Source organism: Pollachius pollachius, assembly GCF_949987615.1.
Source record: "Pollachius pollachius genome assembly, chromosome: 8".
Taxonomy (NCBI): domain Eukaryota; kingdom Metazoa; phylum Chordata; class Actinopteri; order Gadiformes; family Gadidae; genus Pollachius; species Pollachius pollachius.
In genome coordinates, this window is record NC_136941.1 from 16485440 (window position 1) to 16503808 (window position 18369).

At 40.4% G+C, this 18369-nt stretch overlaps 4 protein-coding genes across 5 annotated transcripts; all 4 read left to right on the top strand.

Annotated features, from left to right (window-relative positions):
- The first annotated feature begins 1253 nt into the window (after positions 1-1253).
- Positions 1254-4948, top strand: prim1 (DNA primase subunit 1). Its single transcript, XM_079741970.1, has 13 exons — positions 1254-1450; positions 1551-1708; positions 1831-1937; positions 2191-2264; positions 2367-2503; positions 2882-2940; positions 3131-3240; positions 3470-3561; positions 3656-3788; positions 3887-3956; positions 4423-4532; positions 4621-4719; positions 4820-4948. The coding sequence occupies exons 1-13, from the start codon at positions 1318-1320 to the stop codon at positions 4837-4839; spliced, it is 1302 nt and encodes a 433-aa protein (XP_079598096.1). The 5' UTR covers positions 1254-1317; the 3' UTR covers positions 4840-4948.
- Positions 4949-6356: 1408 nt separating this feature from the next.
- On the top strand, positions 6357-13294 carry LOC307079556 (nascent polypeptide-associated complex subunit alpha). Its single transcript, XM_079741974.1, has 8 exons — positions 6357-6408; positions 6963-7037; positions 11886-11971; positions 12175-12252; positions 12360-12506; positions 12652-12780; positions 12864-12986; positions 13171-13294. The coding sequence occupies exons 2-8, from the start codon at positions 6968-6970 to the stop codon at positions 13183-13185; spliced, it is 648 nt and encodes a 215-aa protein (XP_079598100.1). The 5' UTR covers positions 6357-6408; positions 6963-6967; the 3' UTR covers positions 13186-13294.
- On the top strand, positions 7045-11879 carry LOC307079549 (uncharacterized protein). The gene is made up of 2 exons (XM_079741966.1): positions 7045-8115; positions 8293-11879. The coding sequence occupies exon 2, from the start codon at positions 9795-9797 to the stop codon at positions 11406-11408; it is 1614 nt and encodes a 537-aa protein (XP_079598092.1). The 5' UTR covers positions 7045-8115; positions 8293-9794; the 3' UTR covers positions 11409-11879.
- Positions 13295-13765: 471 nt separating the features above from the next.
- LOC307079557 (prostaglandin E synthase 3-like) lies at positions 13766-18251 on the top strand. 2 transcript variants are annotated; one of them, XM_079741975.1, is made up of 8 exons: positions 13766-13903; positions 14999-15112; positions 15204-15273; positions 15695-15793; positions 15880-15969; positions 16784-16843; positions 16998-17025; positions 17133-18251. In XM_079741975.1, coding segments are annotated over exons 1-8 (483 nt in total). In that variant the 5' UTR covers positions 13766-13901; the 3' UTR covers positions 17153-18251. The 2 variants fall into 2 exon arrangements, with proteins under 2 accessions (XP_079598101.1, XP_079598102.1); XM_079741976.1 differs by having other exon boundaries at positions 16787-16843.
- The last annotated feature ends 118 nt before the right edge of the window (positions 18252-18369 follow it).

Genomic DNA, 18369 nt, shown 5'->3' on the forward strand with positions numbered 1-18369 from the left:
TGTTGTGGCACAGGCAGCTGGTCTGTGACCCCTTGGTTCTGGAACTGTCTCTACTGTCACGGGATCAGGGGTCCTAGCAGAGGGGGGAGAAATAAAAACATTGTGAATCATTAAAAATAAGGTCTACTTTAGGTTTAGCTCACCTAAAGTAGGTGTAGCTCAGCTTTATTTTAGTTTTGTTTTCATTCTCTTAGAACTCCTAATTGTTGAAAACTGACTAACACCATGTGAAGGTCTGAACCCACTTGTTGACAGTCCAGTATTTCATTTGTGTGTGTGTTTGTGTGTGTGTGTGTGTGTGTGTGTGTGTGTGTGTGTGTGTGTGTGTGTGTGTGTGTTATGCTATCATAATCATGTTTGGTAAAAAATATGTTTAAGCCGAACAAGTCATAGTACAATAAAAGTAATTAGCAATACTGTATTGGTATTAGCGGTAACAAAAGTAGGCCTATAGCAATGAATGTTTTCATGGCAACATCTTGAGCAGCCTTTACTGATACATTTACGCTTGCCAATTTGCATGTCCCTGGCATAAACCAGCTCACAGGAAACCAAGGCAGAGAACAATAAATAAATAAAACAACGCAAAAACACTACAGGGTATCTGGACATTCGCTCCTGGTACTGTATGCATTACCATGATGGATAAAATATTAAACAAAAAAAACTGACGTATATACGCGTCCGTTTTCTGAATAAATGTCTACAACAAATAATATCAGATACATCCCTAAAATAAATATTATTTCAGAATGCATTGGCCTTACAGTGAATGTATTTCTAAAGCCTAAAATCAGAGACTAGGCTATTAGGCTGACTCTATTAGTAGGCATAACAGTGACTTTGTTAAAGTGTAAACTTTATGGGCAATTCAACACACAGGAGATCCTCAACATGGCATACAACAGTGTCAACATTCAACGTGGGGCCAATGTGCTGACCTCTCTCGCACCATGGTCAACAGGTAGGTCTACAGATCAGCTTCAAAATAAAGGAGATGAAGCGAAACCGGAAATGTTAGTTATTTGTTTCGACAGTAGAGATCCCTATATCAAAATGTACGATCATGGCCTATATAATGTACGAGTATATGATATATTTAAAAAATAAAAACCTTATTTTACTAATTACTGTATATATTTAGGAGGCGGTTTAATGTACAAAGTATAAAAAAACATGCTAAAATACTTTGTCCCGGAAATACGTCATAGAAGTGGAACTGGGTCTTTGAGAGTTTCGCGCGCGCTCTCCAACCCTGCTTGTCTGTCAGACTGACGATATTTTGTTGATATTTGATATTGCTGTCCGCTTCGGTGGATGACCCGAACCTCTCATCTTAAAATGACATCTGCAGACTATGAACCGGCTACTTTACCCGATTTGTTGCCACTCTACTACCGACGACTGTTTCCGTTCTCTCAGTATTATCGTTGGCTGAATTATGGCGGCGGTAAGTGTCCGTAACCACCACTCTGAAGTATTCGGCTTCCGACCTCTCTCTTTTTTTTTTACAATGATTGTGTACCTAATCCAGCCATTTTATATTTTAGTTCAGAAGAACTACTTTCAGCATCGAGAGTTCTCGTTCACTTTGAAAGATGACATCTACGTCCGCTACCAATCCTTCAATACGCAGAATGAGCTGGAGAAAGAGATGCAGAAGATGAACCCCTACAAGATTGACATAGGCGCAGTATACAGTCACAGGGTAGGATGCTTTATAATTGAGAATGACATGTTCCTTACCCACAGTGTACCTGTCCTTTCACTAGATTCATTATTTCACCTCATTCACTCCATGCTGTGTTGTGTTTACTTTCTCGCCCGTAGCCCAATCAACACAACACAGTGAAGTCTGGGACCTTCCAAGCTCTGGAGAAGGAGTTGGTGTTTGATATTGATATGACTGACTATGATGACGTGCGGAGTTGCTGCAGGTAAACTATTCTGCATGGACAAGTTCAACTGATATGAGGCAGGTAGAATTTATCTAAATTAATTTATAGAGTTAGAATTGATCTAAATGTGAATATTGATGCACACCAGTGCCTCTTACCACTAGTTCAGTGAAATCTAGAAGTGATTTGGTTCAAAACAAAAGCAGGACCTTGAGTTTGCACAATAACGTAGCATCTTGGAATAGGTAGAATTGAAGTTGAACAAAACACAATGACAATGTTTTGATTCTAGTGCGGCTGACATTTGCCCCAAGTGCTGGACCCTGATGACAATTGCCATCCGTATCCTGGACCGAGCTCTTCGGGGTGAGTTTTTAAAGGAGCTCGACTTATTCACTTTATCAAAACAATTCTTTGCACCTATGGGGCAAGATGGGAAATGTGTGTTTCTCTTCATTAACCTTTAAGAGGACTTTGGATTCCGGCACCTTCTGTGGGTGTACTCTGGAAGGAGAGGAGTGCATTGTTGGGTGTGCGATGAGGCAGCAAGGAAGCTGTCTGTAGCGGCCCGCTCGGCTGTTGCCGAGTACCTCAGCCTGGTGAAGGTACCATAACAATTTACCAAACTTTTAATCTTGAACAAATCCTAATCCAAATCTTTTATTCTGACAACTGGGTCCGTGTTTTAAAATTGATTTGAGTTGATTATTCCATTCATGAGCATTGAGTCTGTTTTTAGTACGTCAGGAGATACCGGAAAACAAATGGAAAGCACTTTGTTTCAGGCATAACATTATGTGGATGACCTGTCACTAACCTTTCTACACATTCCCCTACAAGCCTATTCATTTTTTTAATTTCTTAGGGCTAATTGTTTCAACAAATTGTTGAAGTATTTGTGAAAAACACTTATGCACATACCTTACATACTGTAGGTACTAACCATGCATTGATCATTTGGGGCATTTGTCTTGTCTGTGCAGGGAGGGGATGAAACTGTTCGGAAAGTAGTCTTGTCAGATCCAATTCACCCCTCCATCCGGTGAGATATAACTTTCTCTTCTAAGCACTCACAAATTCTATGCTGTAGTTACCATTTATTTAAATGTAATGCACCTATGCTAGATTCATTCAAATTGATATTTTAGGCAGTTGTTTTCATGTGTATGTAATATATTATAATATAAAGTATGCTCTGTTTTCTTTTTCATGTTTTCTATTTTCGTCAACAGAGATGCTCTGAAAGTGGTAGAGCACTACTTCCCTCAGTATGCACTACAGGACCAGGCGGTCTTGGGACTCAAGGAATCTGTTGACAAAGTGTTGGCCCTGGTCCCTGAAGATATCCTTTATGATGGAACAGATAGCAGGGAGCCCTTATTGTGAAAGTATAGCGTAAAACCAGGAGTTTTATAAATTGTTTATTTCAGTATTGGGTTTTTGCTTTGTTTTGGGTGGTAATGCTGACGAGTTGAATGAACGCTCACCCTCTTTTTTTAGTTTGCACATATACCAGGAAAGTTCCCTTGAAGCATCAGTCTAGCCAAACCTTTCTTTAACTCTGCGCTAACATGTTAAAAAGGATTTACACACATACTTTGAGTCTGAGAAGAACCCTGAGAAGCGCTGGGGCCGGCTGAGGGCCTACGCAAAAACCAAACAGGTCAGTATTCAGGATCACATCAAAAGATCTAGATTATAAAACTGTACACATACAGTCGCAGTTTAATATGCCATTGTCCTATTTGCTTTCCCAGGCCACCGTGAAGAAGGGCCAGCACTTTGAGAAAGAGATCATGCTGCAGTACTGCTACCCTCGGCTCGATGTGAATGTCAGCAAAGGGGTTAACCATTTGCTGAAGAGCCCCTTCAGTGTTCATCCCAAAACGGGTAAGGAAAGATGTTCTAGAGTGGCCCGACACAAGATAGCGTTGTGCAATGAAGTTCGTTTGACCAATAATAACGTGTGTTCTCTCTACTGTGACTAGGGCGCATCTCCGTTCCTATTGACCTTAAACAATTGGATAAATTTGATCCATTTGATGTCCCCACAATCAGGTAGGCATTCTTCACCTTTGTCTTCAAAATGACAATTCTGCCCACTTTTCTTGTTAGAGTTTACATATGTACAGTATTAATATCTACAGACTGTAGACATTTCTTTCGGATTAATCAACCAAACCAAAGCAATTTGTCTTTTTTTGTTTACTTAATCTGTCTTCATTTTATTACGATTCATGTATGAACCAAATATTACATTTCTGAAGCATTAAGAAGCAAATTGTTGGTATTGGTACTTAAATAAATACACTTCTTAAACAATTACTTGAATACCAAAAGTCCTTCTATACATTAACTGCAGAATCCACTTATCATTGCAGCACAAATGCATTTAAACATTGGCATCTTAATTGTTTTACTTTTAACTCATCAACACACAGATTCACATTCCTCAAATGTATTTCTGACATTGCTGAAAGCTGATCTATTGATACTACGTCTTTATTTTTAAACGTCACGCTAGTCTTATCTGCGCGGAACTGGATCGACCCAGGGTGGGGGAGGAGGAAGAGCAGGTGGACAGCAAGGAGAAGGACAGTGATATAGATGCAGCGGAGAGACGAAGGATTAGAGGTACAATACAGCATGTTCTACATTTTCTTTGGAATGATTCATGAACACACAAATTTATTTGCTATTATCACTGAATAATTCTAAACAGATTACAAACGGACGAGCCTAGCAAAATACGTGAAGATTTTGGATCAGTTCCTGGACGGAGTGGCCCAGTCCAACAAAGGAGAACTGCTGAAGAAGAGTGGTGGGTTTGAGACCAAGATGGTGTCGGCACCTGAAGCAAGAGTTATTTTGCATGATGGCAATTGTTTTGTTTTTCATTGTTGTTGTTTTTTATTCTGCAGATCTTCAAAAGGATTTCTGATTGACCTTCACCCATTCGCGTCACCAATGAAATTCCATGCATTTTGTTGTATAGATCATATTTGTTATAAATCGTTTTGTTGCTTTTTTCTACTACATAAATACTGAATACACGTCCTGTATCATTGTTGTTCTTATTTTACTTGTGGATGGTTTTACAGACATGTGTTTATACACAGCATTCTAACAATGCATTTTTTTTAAATGTGGTACTGGAACACTTAAATTAAATCCTAGATAGACCAAAAAAATATCATTGTATTCACAAGATCTCTTAGTTTAAGCCTTGTTTAAACAGCTCTTTTTCGTGCGGTATTGGACGACTACAACAACTCAACCTAGTATCCTCAAACCATGTTAATGTTCTGTCTTGGAAATATTAATCGTAGCTATAATATGAAATGATATACAAATTACAGAAACCTTGTTTGTATAATTACTAGTCAATTGATAAGGCATTTGTATACATTCTCCCTGAACCTAGAGATACCTCCCTTCCTCTAATTGAAAGTATTCAGGTGGTTTGTATTAGCATTGCCACTGTAGCCACAAAGTCTAATACTGAGGCATGCCAATCTACTGACTTATTTTGTTAAGATTCTTTAACTGCCTTGCTGATATGTCTGTCCACTTCCCCCATAGTGTGTTACAAATTAACTTTAAATCTCGCCTGCCACGGCTGAATTCAGCCATCACCAATCCTAAACTCTTCACGATGGTCACTCACTCCCCCTCACCTTTGTTTTGTTACTGCCCACAATGAATCATGCACATCCATTGTCTCATTGAATATATGCTTGGTCAATTGCTGCCTGTATTTTCCCTTGATCATTCTCTAAAATCCAATTACTTAGCTGTCAAGTGTCCTAAAATAAGTTTTAAGTACACAACTCTAACTACTATCATCCAACCATGGTAATAGCCCAATCATTCTCAATTAATTTAGTGGAAACACCTGGTGCATTATGAACTAATTCTGAAATAATTAAGGTATCGCTCTTTGCAACATTCAAAATACAACATTTCTATTTTCCATCAGGATAAGAAGCTGGGGGCCTGTATGGATGTAGTTGGATGTTATTTAGTTTCAAGATTATGTTTATTTGTATTATAGTTATCAAACAACTTTATTATACATTTCTCTAATGTCCATGTCCTTTGTATTTGTTGGATTCAGTATGTGTAGCTGAGTCGTATTAACTTAAAATTATTTTAAAAAATAGGTTAACCAAAAAAAGTCACATTACAAGACCGGACATTACAGCCCTTGAAGGATATCGCTTAGCGATGCTAGATTCAGTAGAATACCGAATAAATTGAAAATACCTCTGGAAGTAATCACAAAAACATTTCTAAATTAAATTAAAATTTGAAACAGAAATTGAAATCAGAGTTAATGCAAGGTTATCTTATAAATATAATCACAACAAATGGAGTACCTTCAATACAAGCTTTCAATGTGCACAAGAATTTCACCCGGAAAAAGATTGAACTGCTAAACCGGATATTACGGCGAGCGAGGGGTCAACAGTTCTCTCTCACAGCCATCTTGGATATACCATCTGAGTCGGTAAGTGTCTCTGACAACAATCTAATATAATCTGGTTGTTAAATACATGTTTATGTTTTTCTGGTATACGTAACATCTCTCTAATAAATAAAGGCTACCTTCCCATGTAGTTATTTTTGTTTTCCAAGTCACCCTTAGTCAGATAGGCTTGTTGTATCGCCGACCATTGGCCCAAAATGGGGGAACATGACTTGAGTTTCCTAGGCATGGAGCCTTGTTCATGGCAAGCGTTAAGCTTTACCACTACTTACGTTTAATACACGACTGTAGTGTTTAGAAGTCAGTATGTGTAACTATGTATTCTCGCTGTAAAATCAGAGGGTAAACGAGGATCTCAATGCAAGCGAATCTCGCCTCTGTAGATAACATCTCCGGAGAAGCTAGCGTTCGGTAGGGAACTACAATGAGCCGAAGCATGTGCATTAACTTAAATTTTAGGCCTGGCCAACCTTTTACGCAAAACTAAATATCAATCCTACTAGTGAATTGTTCTGCCTATGTCCAAGCAAGTGACATCGTGTATTTCATTGTTGAGTGTAACTCTGCCCTATCAGCTACCATGCCAGGCGAAGCAACAGAAACGGTCCCAGTCACCGAGCAGGAGATGCAGCAGCCTCAAGTTGAGACTGGTTCGTATACAATTTTACAATACGCATGTTTCAATTACAACAGTTTTCACTGGGATCCTGGTATACTTCGATTAAATTGGCCTTACGCTCTACATTTGTTTAATCATGTTCACAATCGGAATAGTGTAAAGTGACATGGCCAAGCAGGCAGGGGGCTGGTTTAACAGGTGATCATTCTTTAAAATGTCACTAGACCTCCCTCAGTAACACATGGCTGTATCTACCATCATCTGTTGCTTGGATGGATATTCTTAACTCAAAGACCACCCAGCTCAGGTCTGGACTAGACCATTCTACAATTCGATTTATTTAAGATTTAAAGTTGTTGGGTGTTAATTTTGTACATCTAACTACCTATGGTTACATACATATCACTTGAAAATCATAAACACAAGCGTTAACCAGGATCCCATCTTTGTTTACACACTTGGTGATGTGTGGTGGTTTCGTTCTGACAGCTACCTTTGCCATATAATGCATGCACGTTTTTGGTTTTTAGGGACTAATATGGCATGGTTTGTATTTAACTGGTTTGTAACCTATATTATGGGCGTTTAACTATTGTATTTGTAACGATATTAATACTCTCATATTAACAGTGTTTTATGTGAACTTGTCAACATTACTTTCAATTAAAATTAAAAAAAGAATTTAAGTCATTGAGGCACTGAATGGTAATTGGAGGTTGCTATATGTCCAGTCAATGAAGAATTTTAATTATGGGTGGGATATATTTTGCTGGTATTGGCAGGAATGATGTTTTTATTTTTATAAGTCATAATCAAATGGTTCTAGCATTAAAAATAATTTTCAAACTTTTTGCAAATGATAAATTGTCCATAAAACAAAGTTTAAATTCATTGCTATAAATATACCTCCTGATTCAATACATTGCCTTTTTCAACGGATGTCAATGTTTTGACATTTCTAGGGGAATTCTTTTTTGCTTTTTGATTAGTTCCACTGCGTGTGTTAACAACTTGAAACCGGGCCACAAAGACATCTTGAATCCACTTCATTTGTACACTGCATGGGTTTTGGGACCACACTTGCGTCTACACCCCACTTTTTATACACGGTGAGAAACTGGTTATGCATCCTTGAGCATCCTCACATCCACGATAAGTTGAGCACAATCCCAATATGTTTGTAAATAACATGTTTGAATGTTATGGTATGCAAGCAAAATGGCTCCTCACACTACTGTGACCGCCCTGTCCCGGGCATCCTCCTGTTCCTCCCTCCTCTATATCAGCGGCAGTGGAGTTCAATACCTCTGCTCTCCCTGAGAAGGCCGTTCCTGTAGGAAACGAGGCACCCCAGCTGCAGAGTTCTGTGCCTTTAGAAGCTTCTGTTGTTCCTAAAAAGATGTCTGAGGATATTTCTGAGGCCTTTGATCAGTTTAACGGTGCTCCTGCAGTCGAAGTGGCCAAAGATCAGGTTGTAGTGGCTGCTGTTGAGGTAGTTCCTGTTGTACAGCAAGAGACGCCTGCCAACCCTTCAGAGGCTGCTGCTGAACTGCCACCGACTGATGACCCTGTCCCCCTGGCTGAAGCTTCCCCTTCTGCTTCAGGAGAAGAAGAAAAAGGAGCCAATACTGATGAGATAGTTGACACTCAGGAGACCGCTACAGTGGTAGACAGTGAGGAGACTGCTACAGTGGTAGACAGTGAGGAGACAACTGTAGCCAGTCAGGAGACAGCTGTAGCTGATACAACTGAGAGTGAAGCTCTAGAGTTTACTGATGAAATTGTGGCTGAAGGGAAGTGTGCAGTTGAAGTGGTTCCAGTGGATGCTAAACTTTCGCCTTCCAAAGACCCAGTTGTAGACAGTGAAGCTGGGAAGTCTAGTGTTGCTACCAAATCTACCGATGACTATGTGGAAGTTGACAGCCGGAAAACTGCTACACAGGACCCCGGAGTAGTGTCCGGTGCTAAGAATGTAGATCTAGCCTCTAAAAAGGAGAATCCAGTTGAGAGAGAACCCTTTGCAGTCAACAATAAGGGCATCCAGTCGAAGCAGTCTAATAATGCAGGCGCATCCCATTCCACCCGACAACTGTCAGGTGGGTTAACATGCATAATATTCTTATCCACACACCATAACCCTTAAAATCCTATGGAAAAGGCAATATGCTTGGGTTCAAATCTGGTTGAGATTTGAAAGGGTTGTAAAAGGTTGGTTGTCCTAGTCATTTGGTTGTAGATAAAAGCCTCTTGGTGAAATCTTAATTGAAGCAGGCCAGTCCAGCAAAATAATAAAAAAAATAACTTGAATAAAGCCACTTAGACTAAAAGGAATGATCAGTAGTTGCTCTGAACTAAAGTTATAAAAAATATATAATTTTAAGAAACTAATTGCACGTAAAGCCATGTCATGTAGTTTGCTATGCAGTGACATTAAAGTGTATACGCACGGTAGGGCTTGGTTTGTTGGTTGATCAGTGCATCTTCATCTTGAGTGTGTACTGGAGCATTGCGTGAACAGGGTGTGCATTTTGATTGAGGGTGTTTCACCTCTAACCGTGTGAAGGGATTATGCCTTGCCCTTTGATAATATAACCCGCATGATAGCATTTACCACCTAAATCACTTTTCAAGAATCAATTTGTTCTATCTAGCAACACCTCCTGCCCAAGCTGCCACCCAGAAACCCAAGGCTGCTGGTGGCAATGTTAAGGCCAAAGGCAAAGATGCTAAGAGTGGGTCGAGTGCCACTGCCCCAAAGGCTGTCCCTGGCAGAAGGAAACGATCCTCAATGTCGGCCTCTTCTGCATCTCCTACTTCCCCAAAGAATACTCCTTCCTCAACCCCACGCTCCCCTGTAGCATCTCCTCTAGCCTCTTCTATTGATTCATCTAAAACCCCAAAGGTTGTTAAGGCTGGTAAACAAGGAAAACCTAAAAAAGGGGAAGCCTTTGGGTCTCCTTCAGTCCCTGCACCTGTGGAGTCGAAGGCAGCTCGTGCAGAGATGAAGCCAGTAGACCCTAAGCCAGACTCGGTTGAAGTGAAGGCTAAACCTACTCTTGCTCATCTTCAAACGGCCTCACCAAGCCTCACCAAGCCTGCTTCCGCCCCTGTTGCCTTTAAGGTGACCTCAAAGCCTGCAGCATCAGCCCCAGTTTCATTTTCAGATGCTCTTGAGTCCGGCACCTCCAAATCACTAGTTGAAAATAAAACCGCCTTACCTAAAGCAGCCCCGGTTACTCCGGTAACTGATGAGGACCTCCCACCCCTTATCCCACCGGAAAAGCCAGTCAGTATGCCAGCTGCTCCTCTGGAAGCCGTGAAACCAACACCCAAGGTGGAGGCTGTGACCCCTTTACTCAAGGCGGAAGCTGCCAAGCCAGCACCCAAGTTGGAGGCACCAATAGTAAAGGCTGCCATGGTGGAGGCCCCCAAGGTAGAGGCTGCCATTCCGGCCCCCAAGGTGGCGGCACCGAAAGTAGAGGCTGTCATTCCGGCCCCAAAGGTCGAGGCCTCGAAAGTAGAGGCTGTCATTCCGGCCCCAAAGGTCGAGGCCTCGAAGGTAGAGGCTGTCATTCCGGCCCCCAAGGTCGAGGCCCCCAAGGTCGAGCCTGCCATTCCGGCCCCCAAGGTCGAGGCCCCCAAGGTAGAGGCTAAAAAGCTGGAGGCGCCCACGGTGGAGGATGCCAAGTCAGCTCCAAAGACAGAGGCACCCAAGGTGGAGGATGCCAAGCCAGCTCCAAAGACAGAGGCACCCAAGGTGGAGGATGCCAAGCCAGCTCCAAAGATAGAGGCTCCCAAGGTGGAGGATGCCAAGCCAGCGCCCAAGGTAGAGGCTCCCAAGGTGGAGGATGCCAAGCCAGCGCCCAAGGTAGAGGCTCCCAAGGTAGAGGCTCCCAAGGTAGAGGCTCCCAAGGTGGAGGATGCCAAGCCTGCGCCCAAGGTAGAGGCTCCCAAGGTAGAGGCACCCAAGGTAGATGCTCCCAAGGTAGAGGCTCCCAAGGTAGAGGCTCCCAAGGTGGAGGATGCCAAGCCAGCTCCAAAGATAGAGGCTCCCAAGGTGGAGGAAGCCAAGCCAGCGCCCAAGGTGGAGGCTCCCAAGGTGGAGGCTCCCAAGGTGGAGGCTCCCAAGGTGGAGGCTCCCAAGGTGGAGGCACCCAAGGAGAAGAGTCCCATGCCCCGTAAACTTACGTTTGCTGAGGCTGTTGCAAAACCTGTTGTTAAACCTGAAGTTGAGATTATCAGTCCCCCCCCTTGTGAATCTGAATCAACCCCAAAATCTGCCCCTTCAACTGCTAAAACCTCAGCCAAGGCGGTGCCTGTGATGAAGAACGACAAGGGTATTTCTGCTTCGTCCTGTCCGTCCAATTTATTTGTGGTTGCCTTTGTAATGGTACAATCTTGATTAGTGGTGGACATGTATACAATTGTATCTCTAAAACAAAAATATTCGCTCTTGCATTTACCACTGGCCTGTTTCAAAGATCACCTTGTTAGGACTAAACACCTTTTGCAGTTTTATAATTATATATAAAAGGAACATTTACTGTGTTCCGCAGTGAAGGTTGGTCCTGTATGGGCAGGTATGGTTCTGCTTTAAGGGTCCTTGTTTGTCATATCTCGTGCCAGAAAAAGGTAATGTCAGGGTTATTGGGTGGTTGGGGATATAACATGACCACTCATGTAAAAGTGCCTACATTTAAACAAAAAATAGGAAAATGTGATTACATATCAATACCTTTATCCCATTACTTTAACTATGTTCATTACTTTTCCAGGATTGTAATTGTTAGGACAATCATGCAATTTGGATAATGTGAATCCTTTTTTTTTTTTTTTTATTAAAGCAAGTTTATTAATTGATGTATATGTGGTGTTATAGGATCTGGCACAGAGTCTGACAGTGATGAGTCGGTACCTGACTTGGAGGAACAGGACTCTGCACAGACACAGACGCAGCAGGCCCAGGTAAGAGCCGTGTTCAATTCATCATAATTACTGAAATAAATGAGTTTGTGATTGACTCTTCTGTGATGATTGACACAGTGACTTTCGTTCTTCTGAGTTTACTGAAGCCAACCTCTGTTCTTAGAAGAGAAATGTATGTTAATGTAATTTGTTCATTCAATTAAAAAAGGTCCTTGATAGACTGATTGAATGTCTTCCAACAGCTTGCAGCTGCTGCCGAAATTGACGAAGAACCAGTCAGCAAAGCCAAACAGAGCCGCAGTGAAAAGAAAGCAAGAAAGGTAGGGTAACTTTTGTGTGGGTCCTCAGTTATTCTCTTAAGACCGTTTCTATGACACTTATCTATCCTGTATGTTAATGAGTGGATTTATAACAAATGTTTCTGCAGGCAATGTCAAAGCTTGGTCTGAGGCAGGTAACTGGTGTCACCAGAGTCACCATTCGCAAGTCCAAGAACATCTTGTTTGTCATTACCAAACCAGACGTTTACAAGAGTCCTGCATCAGACACCTACATCGTCTTCGGTGAAGCTAAGGTATTTAACCATCAGTCTCTATTCTTGTGTAACCATTCCACCGTAAACAATATTATAGTGCCCTATGAATCAGTGTGGATATACGTGAAGCCAATATTATATTGCCGAAGGATGAGATATTGATATTCGTGTTCCTCTTCAATAGATTGAGGATCTCTCTCAACAAGCTCAGCTGGCCGCTGCTGAAAAGTTCAAGGTACAGGGAGAAGCTGTTTCAAACATCCAGGAGAACACACAGACGCCAACAGTACAGGAGGAGAGTGAAGAGGAAGAGGTACAAATATTGTCAAAACGACAATGATTTGGATGCTAGAGTATGGCATATTACCCGTTTACTAAACTATGTATTTTGTTAAGGTTGACGAGACTGGCGTGGAGGTCAAGGACATTGAACTTGTCATGTCACAAGCCAACGTCTCTCGGGCTAAGGCTGTACGGGCCCTGAAAAACAACAACAACGACATTGTCAATGCTATTATGGTATGTTATCCAAACACTTCAAATGTTGTATTCAGAGTTCCCTTTGTATGATGATTGATACAGTGACTTTCGTTCTTCTGAGTTTACTGAAGCCATATTCTGTTCTGAAAAATGGAACAATTTCTCTTTGCTTGGCTATTAAATATTTTTCCACTTATCCTAACACATCTTTTTGTCTTTGCAGGAGTTGACAATGTAACCGGAACGCTCGGGGCAAAGTGGTCAATAAAGGTTGCTGATTTACTCTACACTTGTTTGTACAATTTATACCCAAGATGGAAATAAAGTTGTGGCTTGATAAAATGAAACTTTGCTGTCTCTGGTCTTGATAAAAAGAACATTTGAAATGCTTGTGATTTAAAAGGATCTTAATAATTTTGCTGATATTGCATTATTTACACAATAAATGACTTGAATAACAAACTAATGGCATACAGAGGGATATTTGGGATGAGATCCAATTTCTAAATAACATGAATACAGTATTTGAAACCAGATATAAAATGTAGCCATGTGTATTAAGAGACAAATCTCAAAGCTGATATTGAGTCGTAGTTCACTACGATAAACATGCAGGCAAATCAATTTACTTATAAATATACTGTTTTCGCACCTGAAGTGGTAACTACGCTTAAAAGGCAGCTTGGAAATAAAGCCATGCGCTTCCTACATTTGACCAGCAGCTGTCGGTGAAGGCTCTAGTCGAGAGTCCTACTTGAGGATAGGTTATTCTAGAAACCTCTGGTACACGGAAGCTGCGTCAGTATCGTCATTCTCGTCAGGCGATACGCAACAGATTTCGGAGTCCAGTCATTGGAGCCGTTGCCGTGTGAACACATTGTTAATTTTGCTTTTATAGCGTTGCTGTCAAAATAATACCAGCGACTCCGTGAAGACTATCGACGCTAGGACAACATGTAAGTTTTGCACATGTAACCAGTATATGCCCACAGACTGGCCGTTCGCGGCGGCCATGTAGTAGAAGTAGAATCCAGCTAACATCCATTCAACAACATGCTCTTGTCGAAGGCGGGATGTTTGGCCTTACTCCGAGTTGTAACAAGCGCTAGACTCGAGTTTTGGCTTTAGCCGTCGCTACAGTGCACACAAGGGCTTCATCACTAACTTTTATAGAAATAATGTATGGCTTTATGTGCTATTCGAGATGTCTTGTCCAAATGGCACGAGTCATGTGCACCGCATGGCTTAACGCTAGCTAAGTGGCGCTAACGCAGTGCTGCTAGCGTCGTTAGCCTTGGGTTAAGCTTCTTTCATTCGAAATGATATTGCAATATTTTAAGATTCCTTTTTTTTAAATGCTCACTGCTATTTGTGTGCTCAAATAATTTGTGTTTGCAGATAATACGATCAAGTGGATTTAATGGCTTACACGGTCCACGATGTAATGATTCAGTTTAAATTAGATTAGTTGGTCAGTATTGGTCTAGGTTTGGCTGTACTGCTTCACTGTTCCTTCCTTAGATTTGAACGTCATGCAATTGCTCTTTTTGGTGGTCATTTTTTGACAAGTGTGTTTCGAGACTAGATCTTAGCTATTCTATGTGCACTAGGCCTGTGTGCGGTCTGTGATCATGCCACAAGGCTGAACAATTGGCACAATGGTGTGAGGTCTTACAATTCAATTTATCTCACGAAATATTAGAAAATATTAGCTAATTTGTAAGGTTAATTAATTTGGTTATATTTTGACTCATTTACATCGAGTCATGACATTCGATCACTCTCGTAACTAGATGCTCAATGGCAACCTGATACATACGCCTTTTGATGCTAATCAGTTATATGGAGTCTAGCCCTAATGCCTGTTGCAGTTGGGTTTGTATCATTCATCTTTTAGTAACTTCAAAATTGGACCTTTTCCTATATGCTGAAGTGATGTTTTATTCCCTCATTAAAGCTTGTAACTGGTATAAATGTATAGATATGTAAACAGCATTGTATAGCCAAGTTACCTGTTTTGCAGGCTGATTTGTGTGATTCTCTTTTTAAAGGATTCCAGCATCTGCAAAGTGGTACGACAGACGGGATGCTGTTTACATAGAGTTCTGCGTAGCAGACAGCAAGGATGTCAAGGTCAACTTTGATAAAACAAAGTTTGGATTTACGTGAGTTCTAATACAATGAAGAATTGAGCTTTCTACATTTTATTTGTTTGAACAGACATAATGTATGCCTTTTTTCTTTTCTTGTTTTCAGTTGTATCGGAGGAACTGACAATGTCAAACATGAAAATGAAGTTGACCTCTTCGAAGCCATTGATCAAAGTGTAAGTTATTATGTTCTGATCACTCTTGAGACTAAGGGAATGAATACTGTCCAATAATTATTTTTCTGCCAAACAAACCATTAAACCCAGTCCATTACACTTTCTATTCATATTCAACACATGCAGAATCCTATCCCTATCCAATTTCCGAACATGTATATAATTTTTTCGGGCATTTATAATTGTTGTTGACTCTTCTGTGATGATTGACACAGTGACTTTCGTTCTTCTGAGTTTACTGAAGCCAACCTCTGTTCTGAGAAGAGCAACATATATGAAAGTCTTTTTTTTTTTTTTTTCTTCCTCATAAACATGAAATGAGCTGGTGGGCTCGGGCTGTTGCCGTCATTTGGTGTGATTTTGTAAAAGTAGATCATTGTACATTTCAAATATTACTATATCTTTCTTCTGCTTGTAACAGGAATCCAAACAGAAACGCACAGACCGCTCAGTGTTGTGCTGTTTACGGAAAGCGGAGCCAGGGAAGGCATGGCCCAGGCTAACAAAAGAGAAAGCTAAGGTCAGCACTACATCATTTGTACTTAATTTCCCCTCCCAATTCTACAGGTAACCTACTAAAATAAACCTCAATGTTTTTTTCCACAGCTCACTTGGCTCAGCGTTGATTTCAACAACTGGAAAGACTGGGAGGATGACTCCGATGAGGAGATGGGCAACTTTGACCAATTCTCAGATGTAAGCTAAGAAAAGCTCATTTCAAAAATATTGTGTAGTACAAGTACATGATATCTAATATAACTGATATCCAATGAAAAAGGTACTTCCTTAAGGTTGTTGGGGACACAGGCTTTTAACAACAGGAGCACTAGGAAACCCAGATAGGGAGATGGCTACAAATTGCAGTTGAAACTTTTTGCCTTAACATTATTGCAGGAAAGAAAGTGGGTATGCTTGCATGCTATTGGTTATGTTATGCCATTGTATGAGGCCATGTAATTAAATAAGTCTGCAGCAGAGCCCTAATGGAATCAGTAATGATTCTAAAACCTTGGCTGCTGGAGGGGGGTCACGGCAATGTTTCCTCATTGGCCAGACATTAATTAATATTTTGGTTTCCTTTGCGGCTGTTAACATCTTGTGCACCAGCTTTTCTTCTCAAGCAATTATTTTTCTGCCAAAAAAATCATTAAACCCAGTCAATTACACTTTCTATTCATATTCAACGCATGCAAAATCCTAGCCATGTCCGTCAAATTTCTGAATATATATATATATCTTATTTTATTCAGAATTGTTGTTGACTTCTGTGATGATTGACACAGTGACTTTCGTTCTTCTGAGTTAACTGAAGCCAACCTCTGTTCTGAGAAGAGCAACATGAATGTCAAAAAAAAATGTTGTTTCAAAAACATGAAATGAGCTGGTTGGCTACATTTCAAATAAAACATTTTTTTTAAAAAAAAACAACTGCTAAACTAATAACACAACTTCTTAAGTCGTCTACATTATCCAGAACCGTCGATTTGTTACTTTATTTTCTTTCTTTCAGATGATGAACAACATGGGAGGTGAGGATGACCTACCTGATCTGGATGGAGCAGCAGAAGATGTAAGATGTTTTCCTCTTTTATATGGACCTTATCTGTTATAGTATCGAATTAAAAAGATTGGATAGTGGACAGTGGATATAAGCCATCGTCTCGAATAGTATGGTACACAAGATGCCTTAACATTGTTTGTTCTTAACTTTTGTTCTATAACAGGAGGACTCTGCGGATAGTGATGATGAAAGTGAGTTCCATTTCTATTAAACCAATGCAGAATCACTGGATTCACATGGATGGTTATTTCTATATTGAACTGTTCTAATGTGATAATTACTTTATTTCTTCTTCTAGAAATGCCAGACTTGGAATAGAAGACTTGAAACCCTGAATGGAGAGGCAAGGAGAGAAAGCAGGGGGATTCATTAAAAACTGTATATCTTGAAATATGAAGGCAGTGACAAAGCTGTACACATGAGTTGGTAGCCATATTTAAATCCATAGCCTCAACTCCAATACATTACCATCAGTCCACTGAAGGTTGTTATGCATTGTATTGTACAGAGCAGATATCTCCACTTCCATTTATAGTACTGCGTTTTTGGGGTATCCTGTTTTGCCGTTAATTACAGCTAAGCACATGTTTTCGTATAAAAAAAAAAAGACCATAGTTGTCCTCAACTGAGCAATACATGTCAAGATATTTACAAATTGGTTTGTGATGTGGAAAAAGGCTTACTAACAATACAAGGTTTTGAGTTTATCAGTCTAGTGAATCTTCTCAAATTATTTTGGAAGGAACAACCCCAGACCTTAGTTGGAATAAATGTAATTTCTGATTCGGTTATTTAAAGTTCTTCATGTGGCATGTATTCAATATCAAGGGACCTATCAAGTGTCTGTAGCTTAGTGCTCCAGCCTGCATATTTTCTCCCATGTCTTATCTGCTTGTGGTCTTTTGTAAAATTGGAACATTCTGTCTGTAACTCCACTTAAACGAAAAATTGCATATTCTTAATTATAACGTAAGTTACTGGAATATACTTTTAACCATCCCGCACATTTTGTTATCTTTAGCAGCAGACTCCACCTCCGCCTAACATTCTCACTTAAGTCTTCATAAGAAAGGTAACATGCTGTTTTCAGCCCTAGGCAGGCATGGAAGACATCCAGTTTTCTTCTACCCCCAAGTTTATTTTCCAAGTTAAACTAGAATAGATCCTCCCTTGGTGGTCATGTTTGTGTTGGAATGAAATGGCTCTGTGTAATGACCAAATTATATTTGCACTGTCAAAATGATGGGGGAGACAATTGAGCATGCCGGTAGTTGTGTATTTCAACTGGTGGTTGGGTATTTCAACCTAGTTATCACAGGCTGGTTATCACCAACTTCGGTTATTGTTAAATTACAGTGGAACCGTTTTTTTATTTGTCTACATCTTTCTAATAAACTGTCTAAATCATAATGTTAAAGGTGTGCTCTTATATTTTCTTTCAGTGTTGCATATTCAATTTCCAGTCAACTTTAAAGAAAATAATTAATCCCCTGATGGTGTCATCACCTATTAAATACTTTGGGGAAAGCAAATAA

Bases quoted from the DNA above. Each gene is read 5' to 3' on its own strand.
- LOC307079557 (XM_079741975.1), top strand. The intron at 15,113-15,203 runs GTGAGTTCTAAT...TCTTGTTTTCAG, and splicing joins AAAACAAAGTTTGGATTTAC to TTGTATCGGAGGAACTGACA. The intron at 15,794-15,879 runs GTCAGCACTACA...TTTTTTCCACAG, and splicing joins TAACAAAAGAGAAAGCTAAG to CTCACTTGGCTCAGCGTTGA.
- LOC307079549 (XM_079741966.1), top strand. From the start codon at position 9,795: ATGTCGGCCTCTTCTGCATCTCCTACTTCCCCAAAGAATACTCCTTCC.
- LOC307079556 (XM_079741974.1), top strand. From the start codon at position 6,968: ATGCCAGGCGAAGCAACAGAAACGGTCCCAGTCACCGAGCAGGAGATG. The intron at 7,038-11,885 runs GTTCGTATACAA...GTGGTGTTATAG, and splicing joins GCAGCCTCAAGTTGAGACTG to GATCTGGCACAGAGTCTGAC. The intron at 12,781-12,863 runs GTACAAATATTG...TATTTTGTTAAG, and splicing joins AGGAGAGTGAAGAGGAAGAG to GTTGACGAGACTGGCGTGGA.
- prim1 (XM_079741970.1), top strand. From the start codon at position 1,318: ATGACCCGAACCTCTCATCTTAAAATGACATCTGCAGACTATGAACCG. The intron at 1,451-1,550 runs GTAAGTGTCCGT...TTTATATTTTAG, and splicing joins TTGGCTGAATTATGGCGGCG to TTCAGAAGAACTACTTTCAG. The intron at 2,504-2,881 runs GTACCATAACAA...TTGTCTGTGCAG, and splicing joins AGTACCTCAGCCTGGTGAAG to GGAGGGGATGAAACTGTTCG.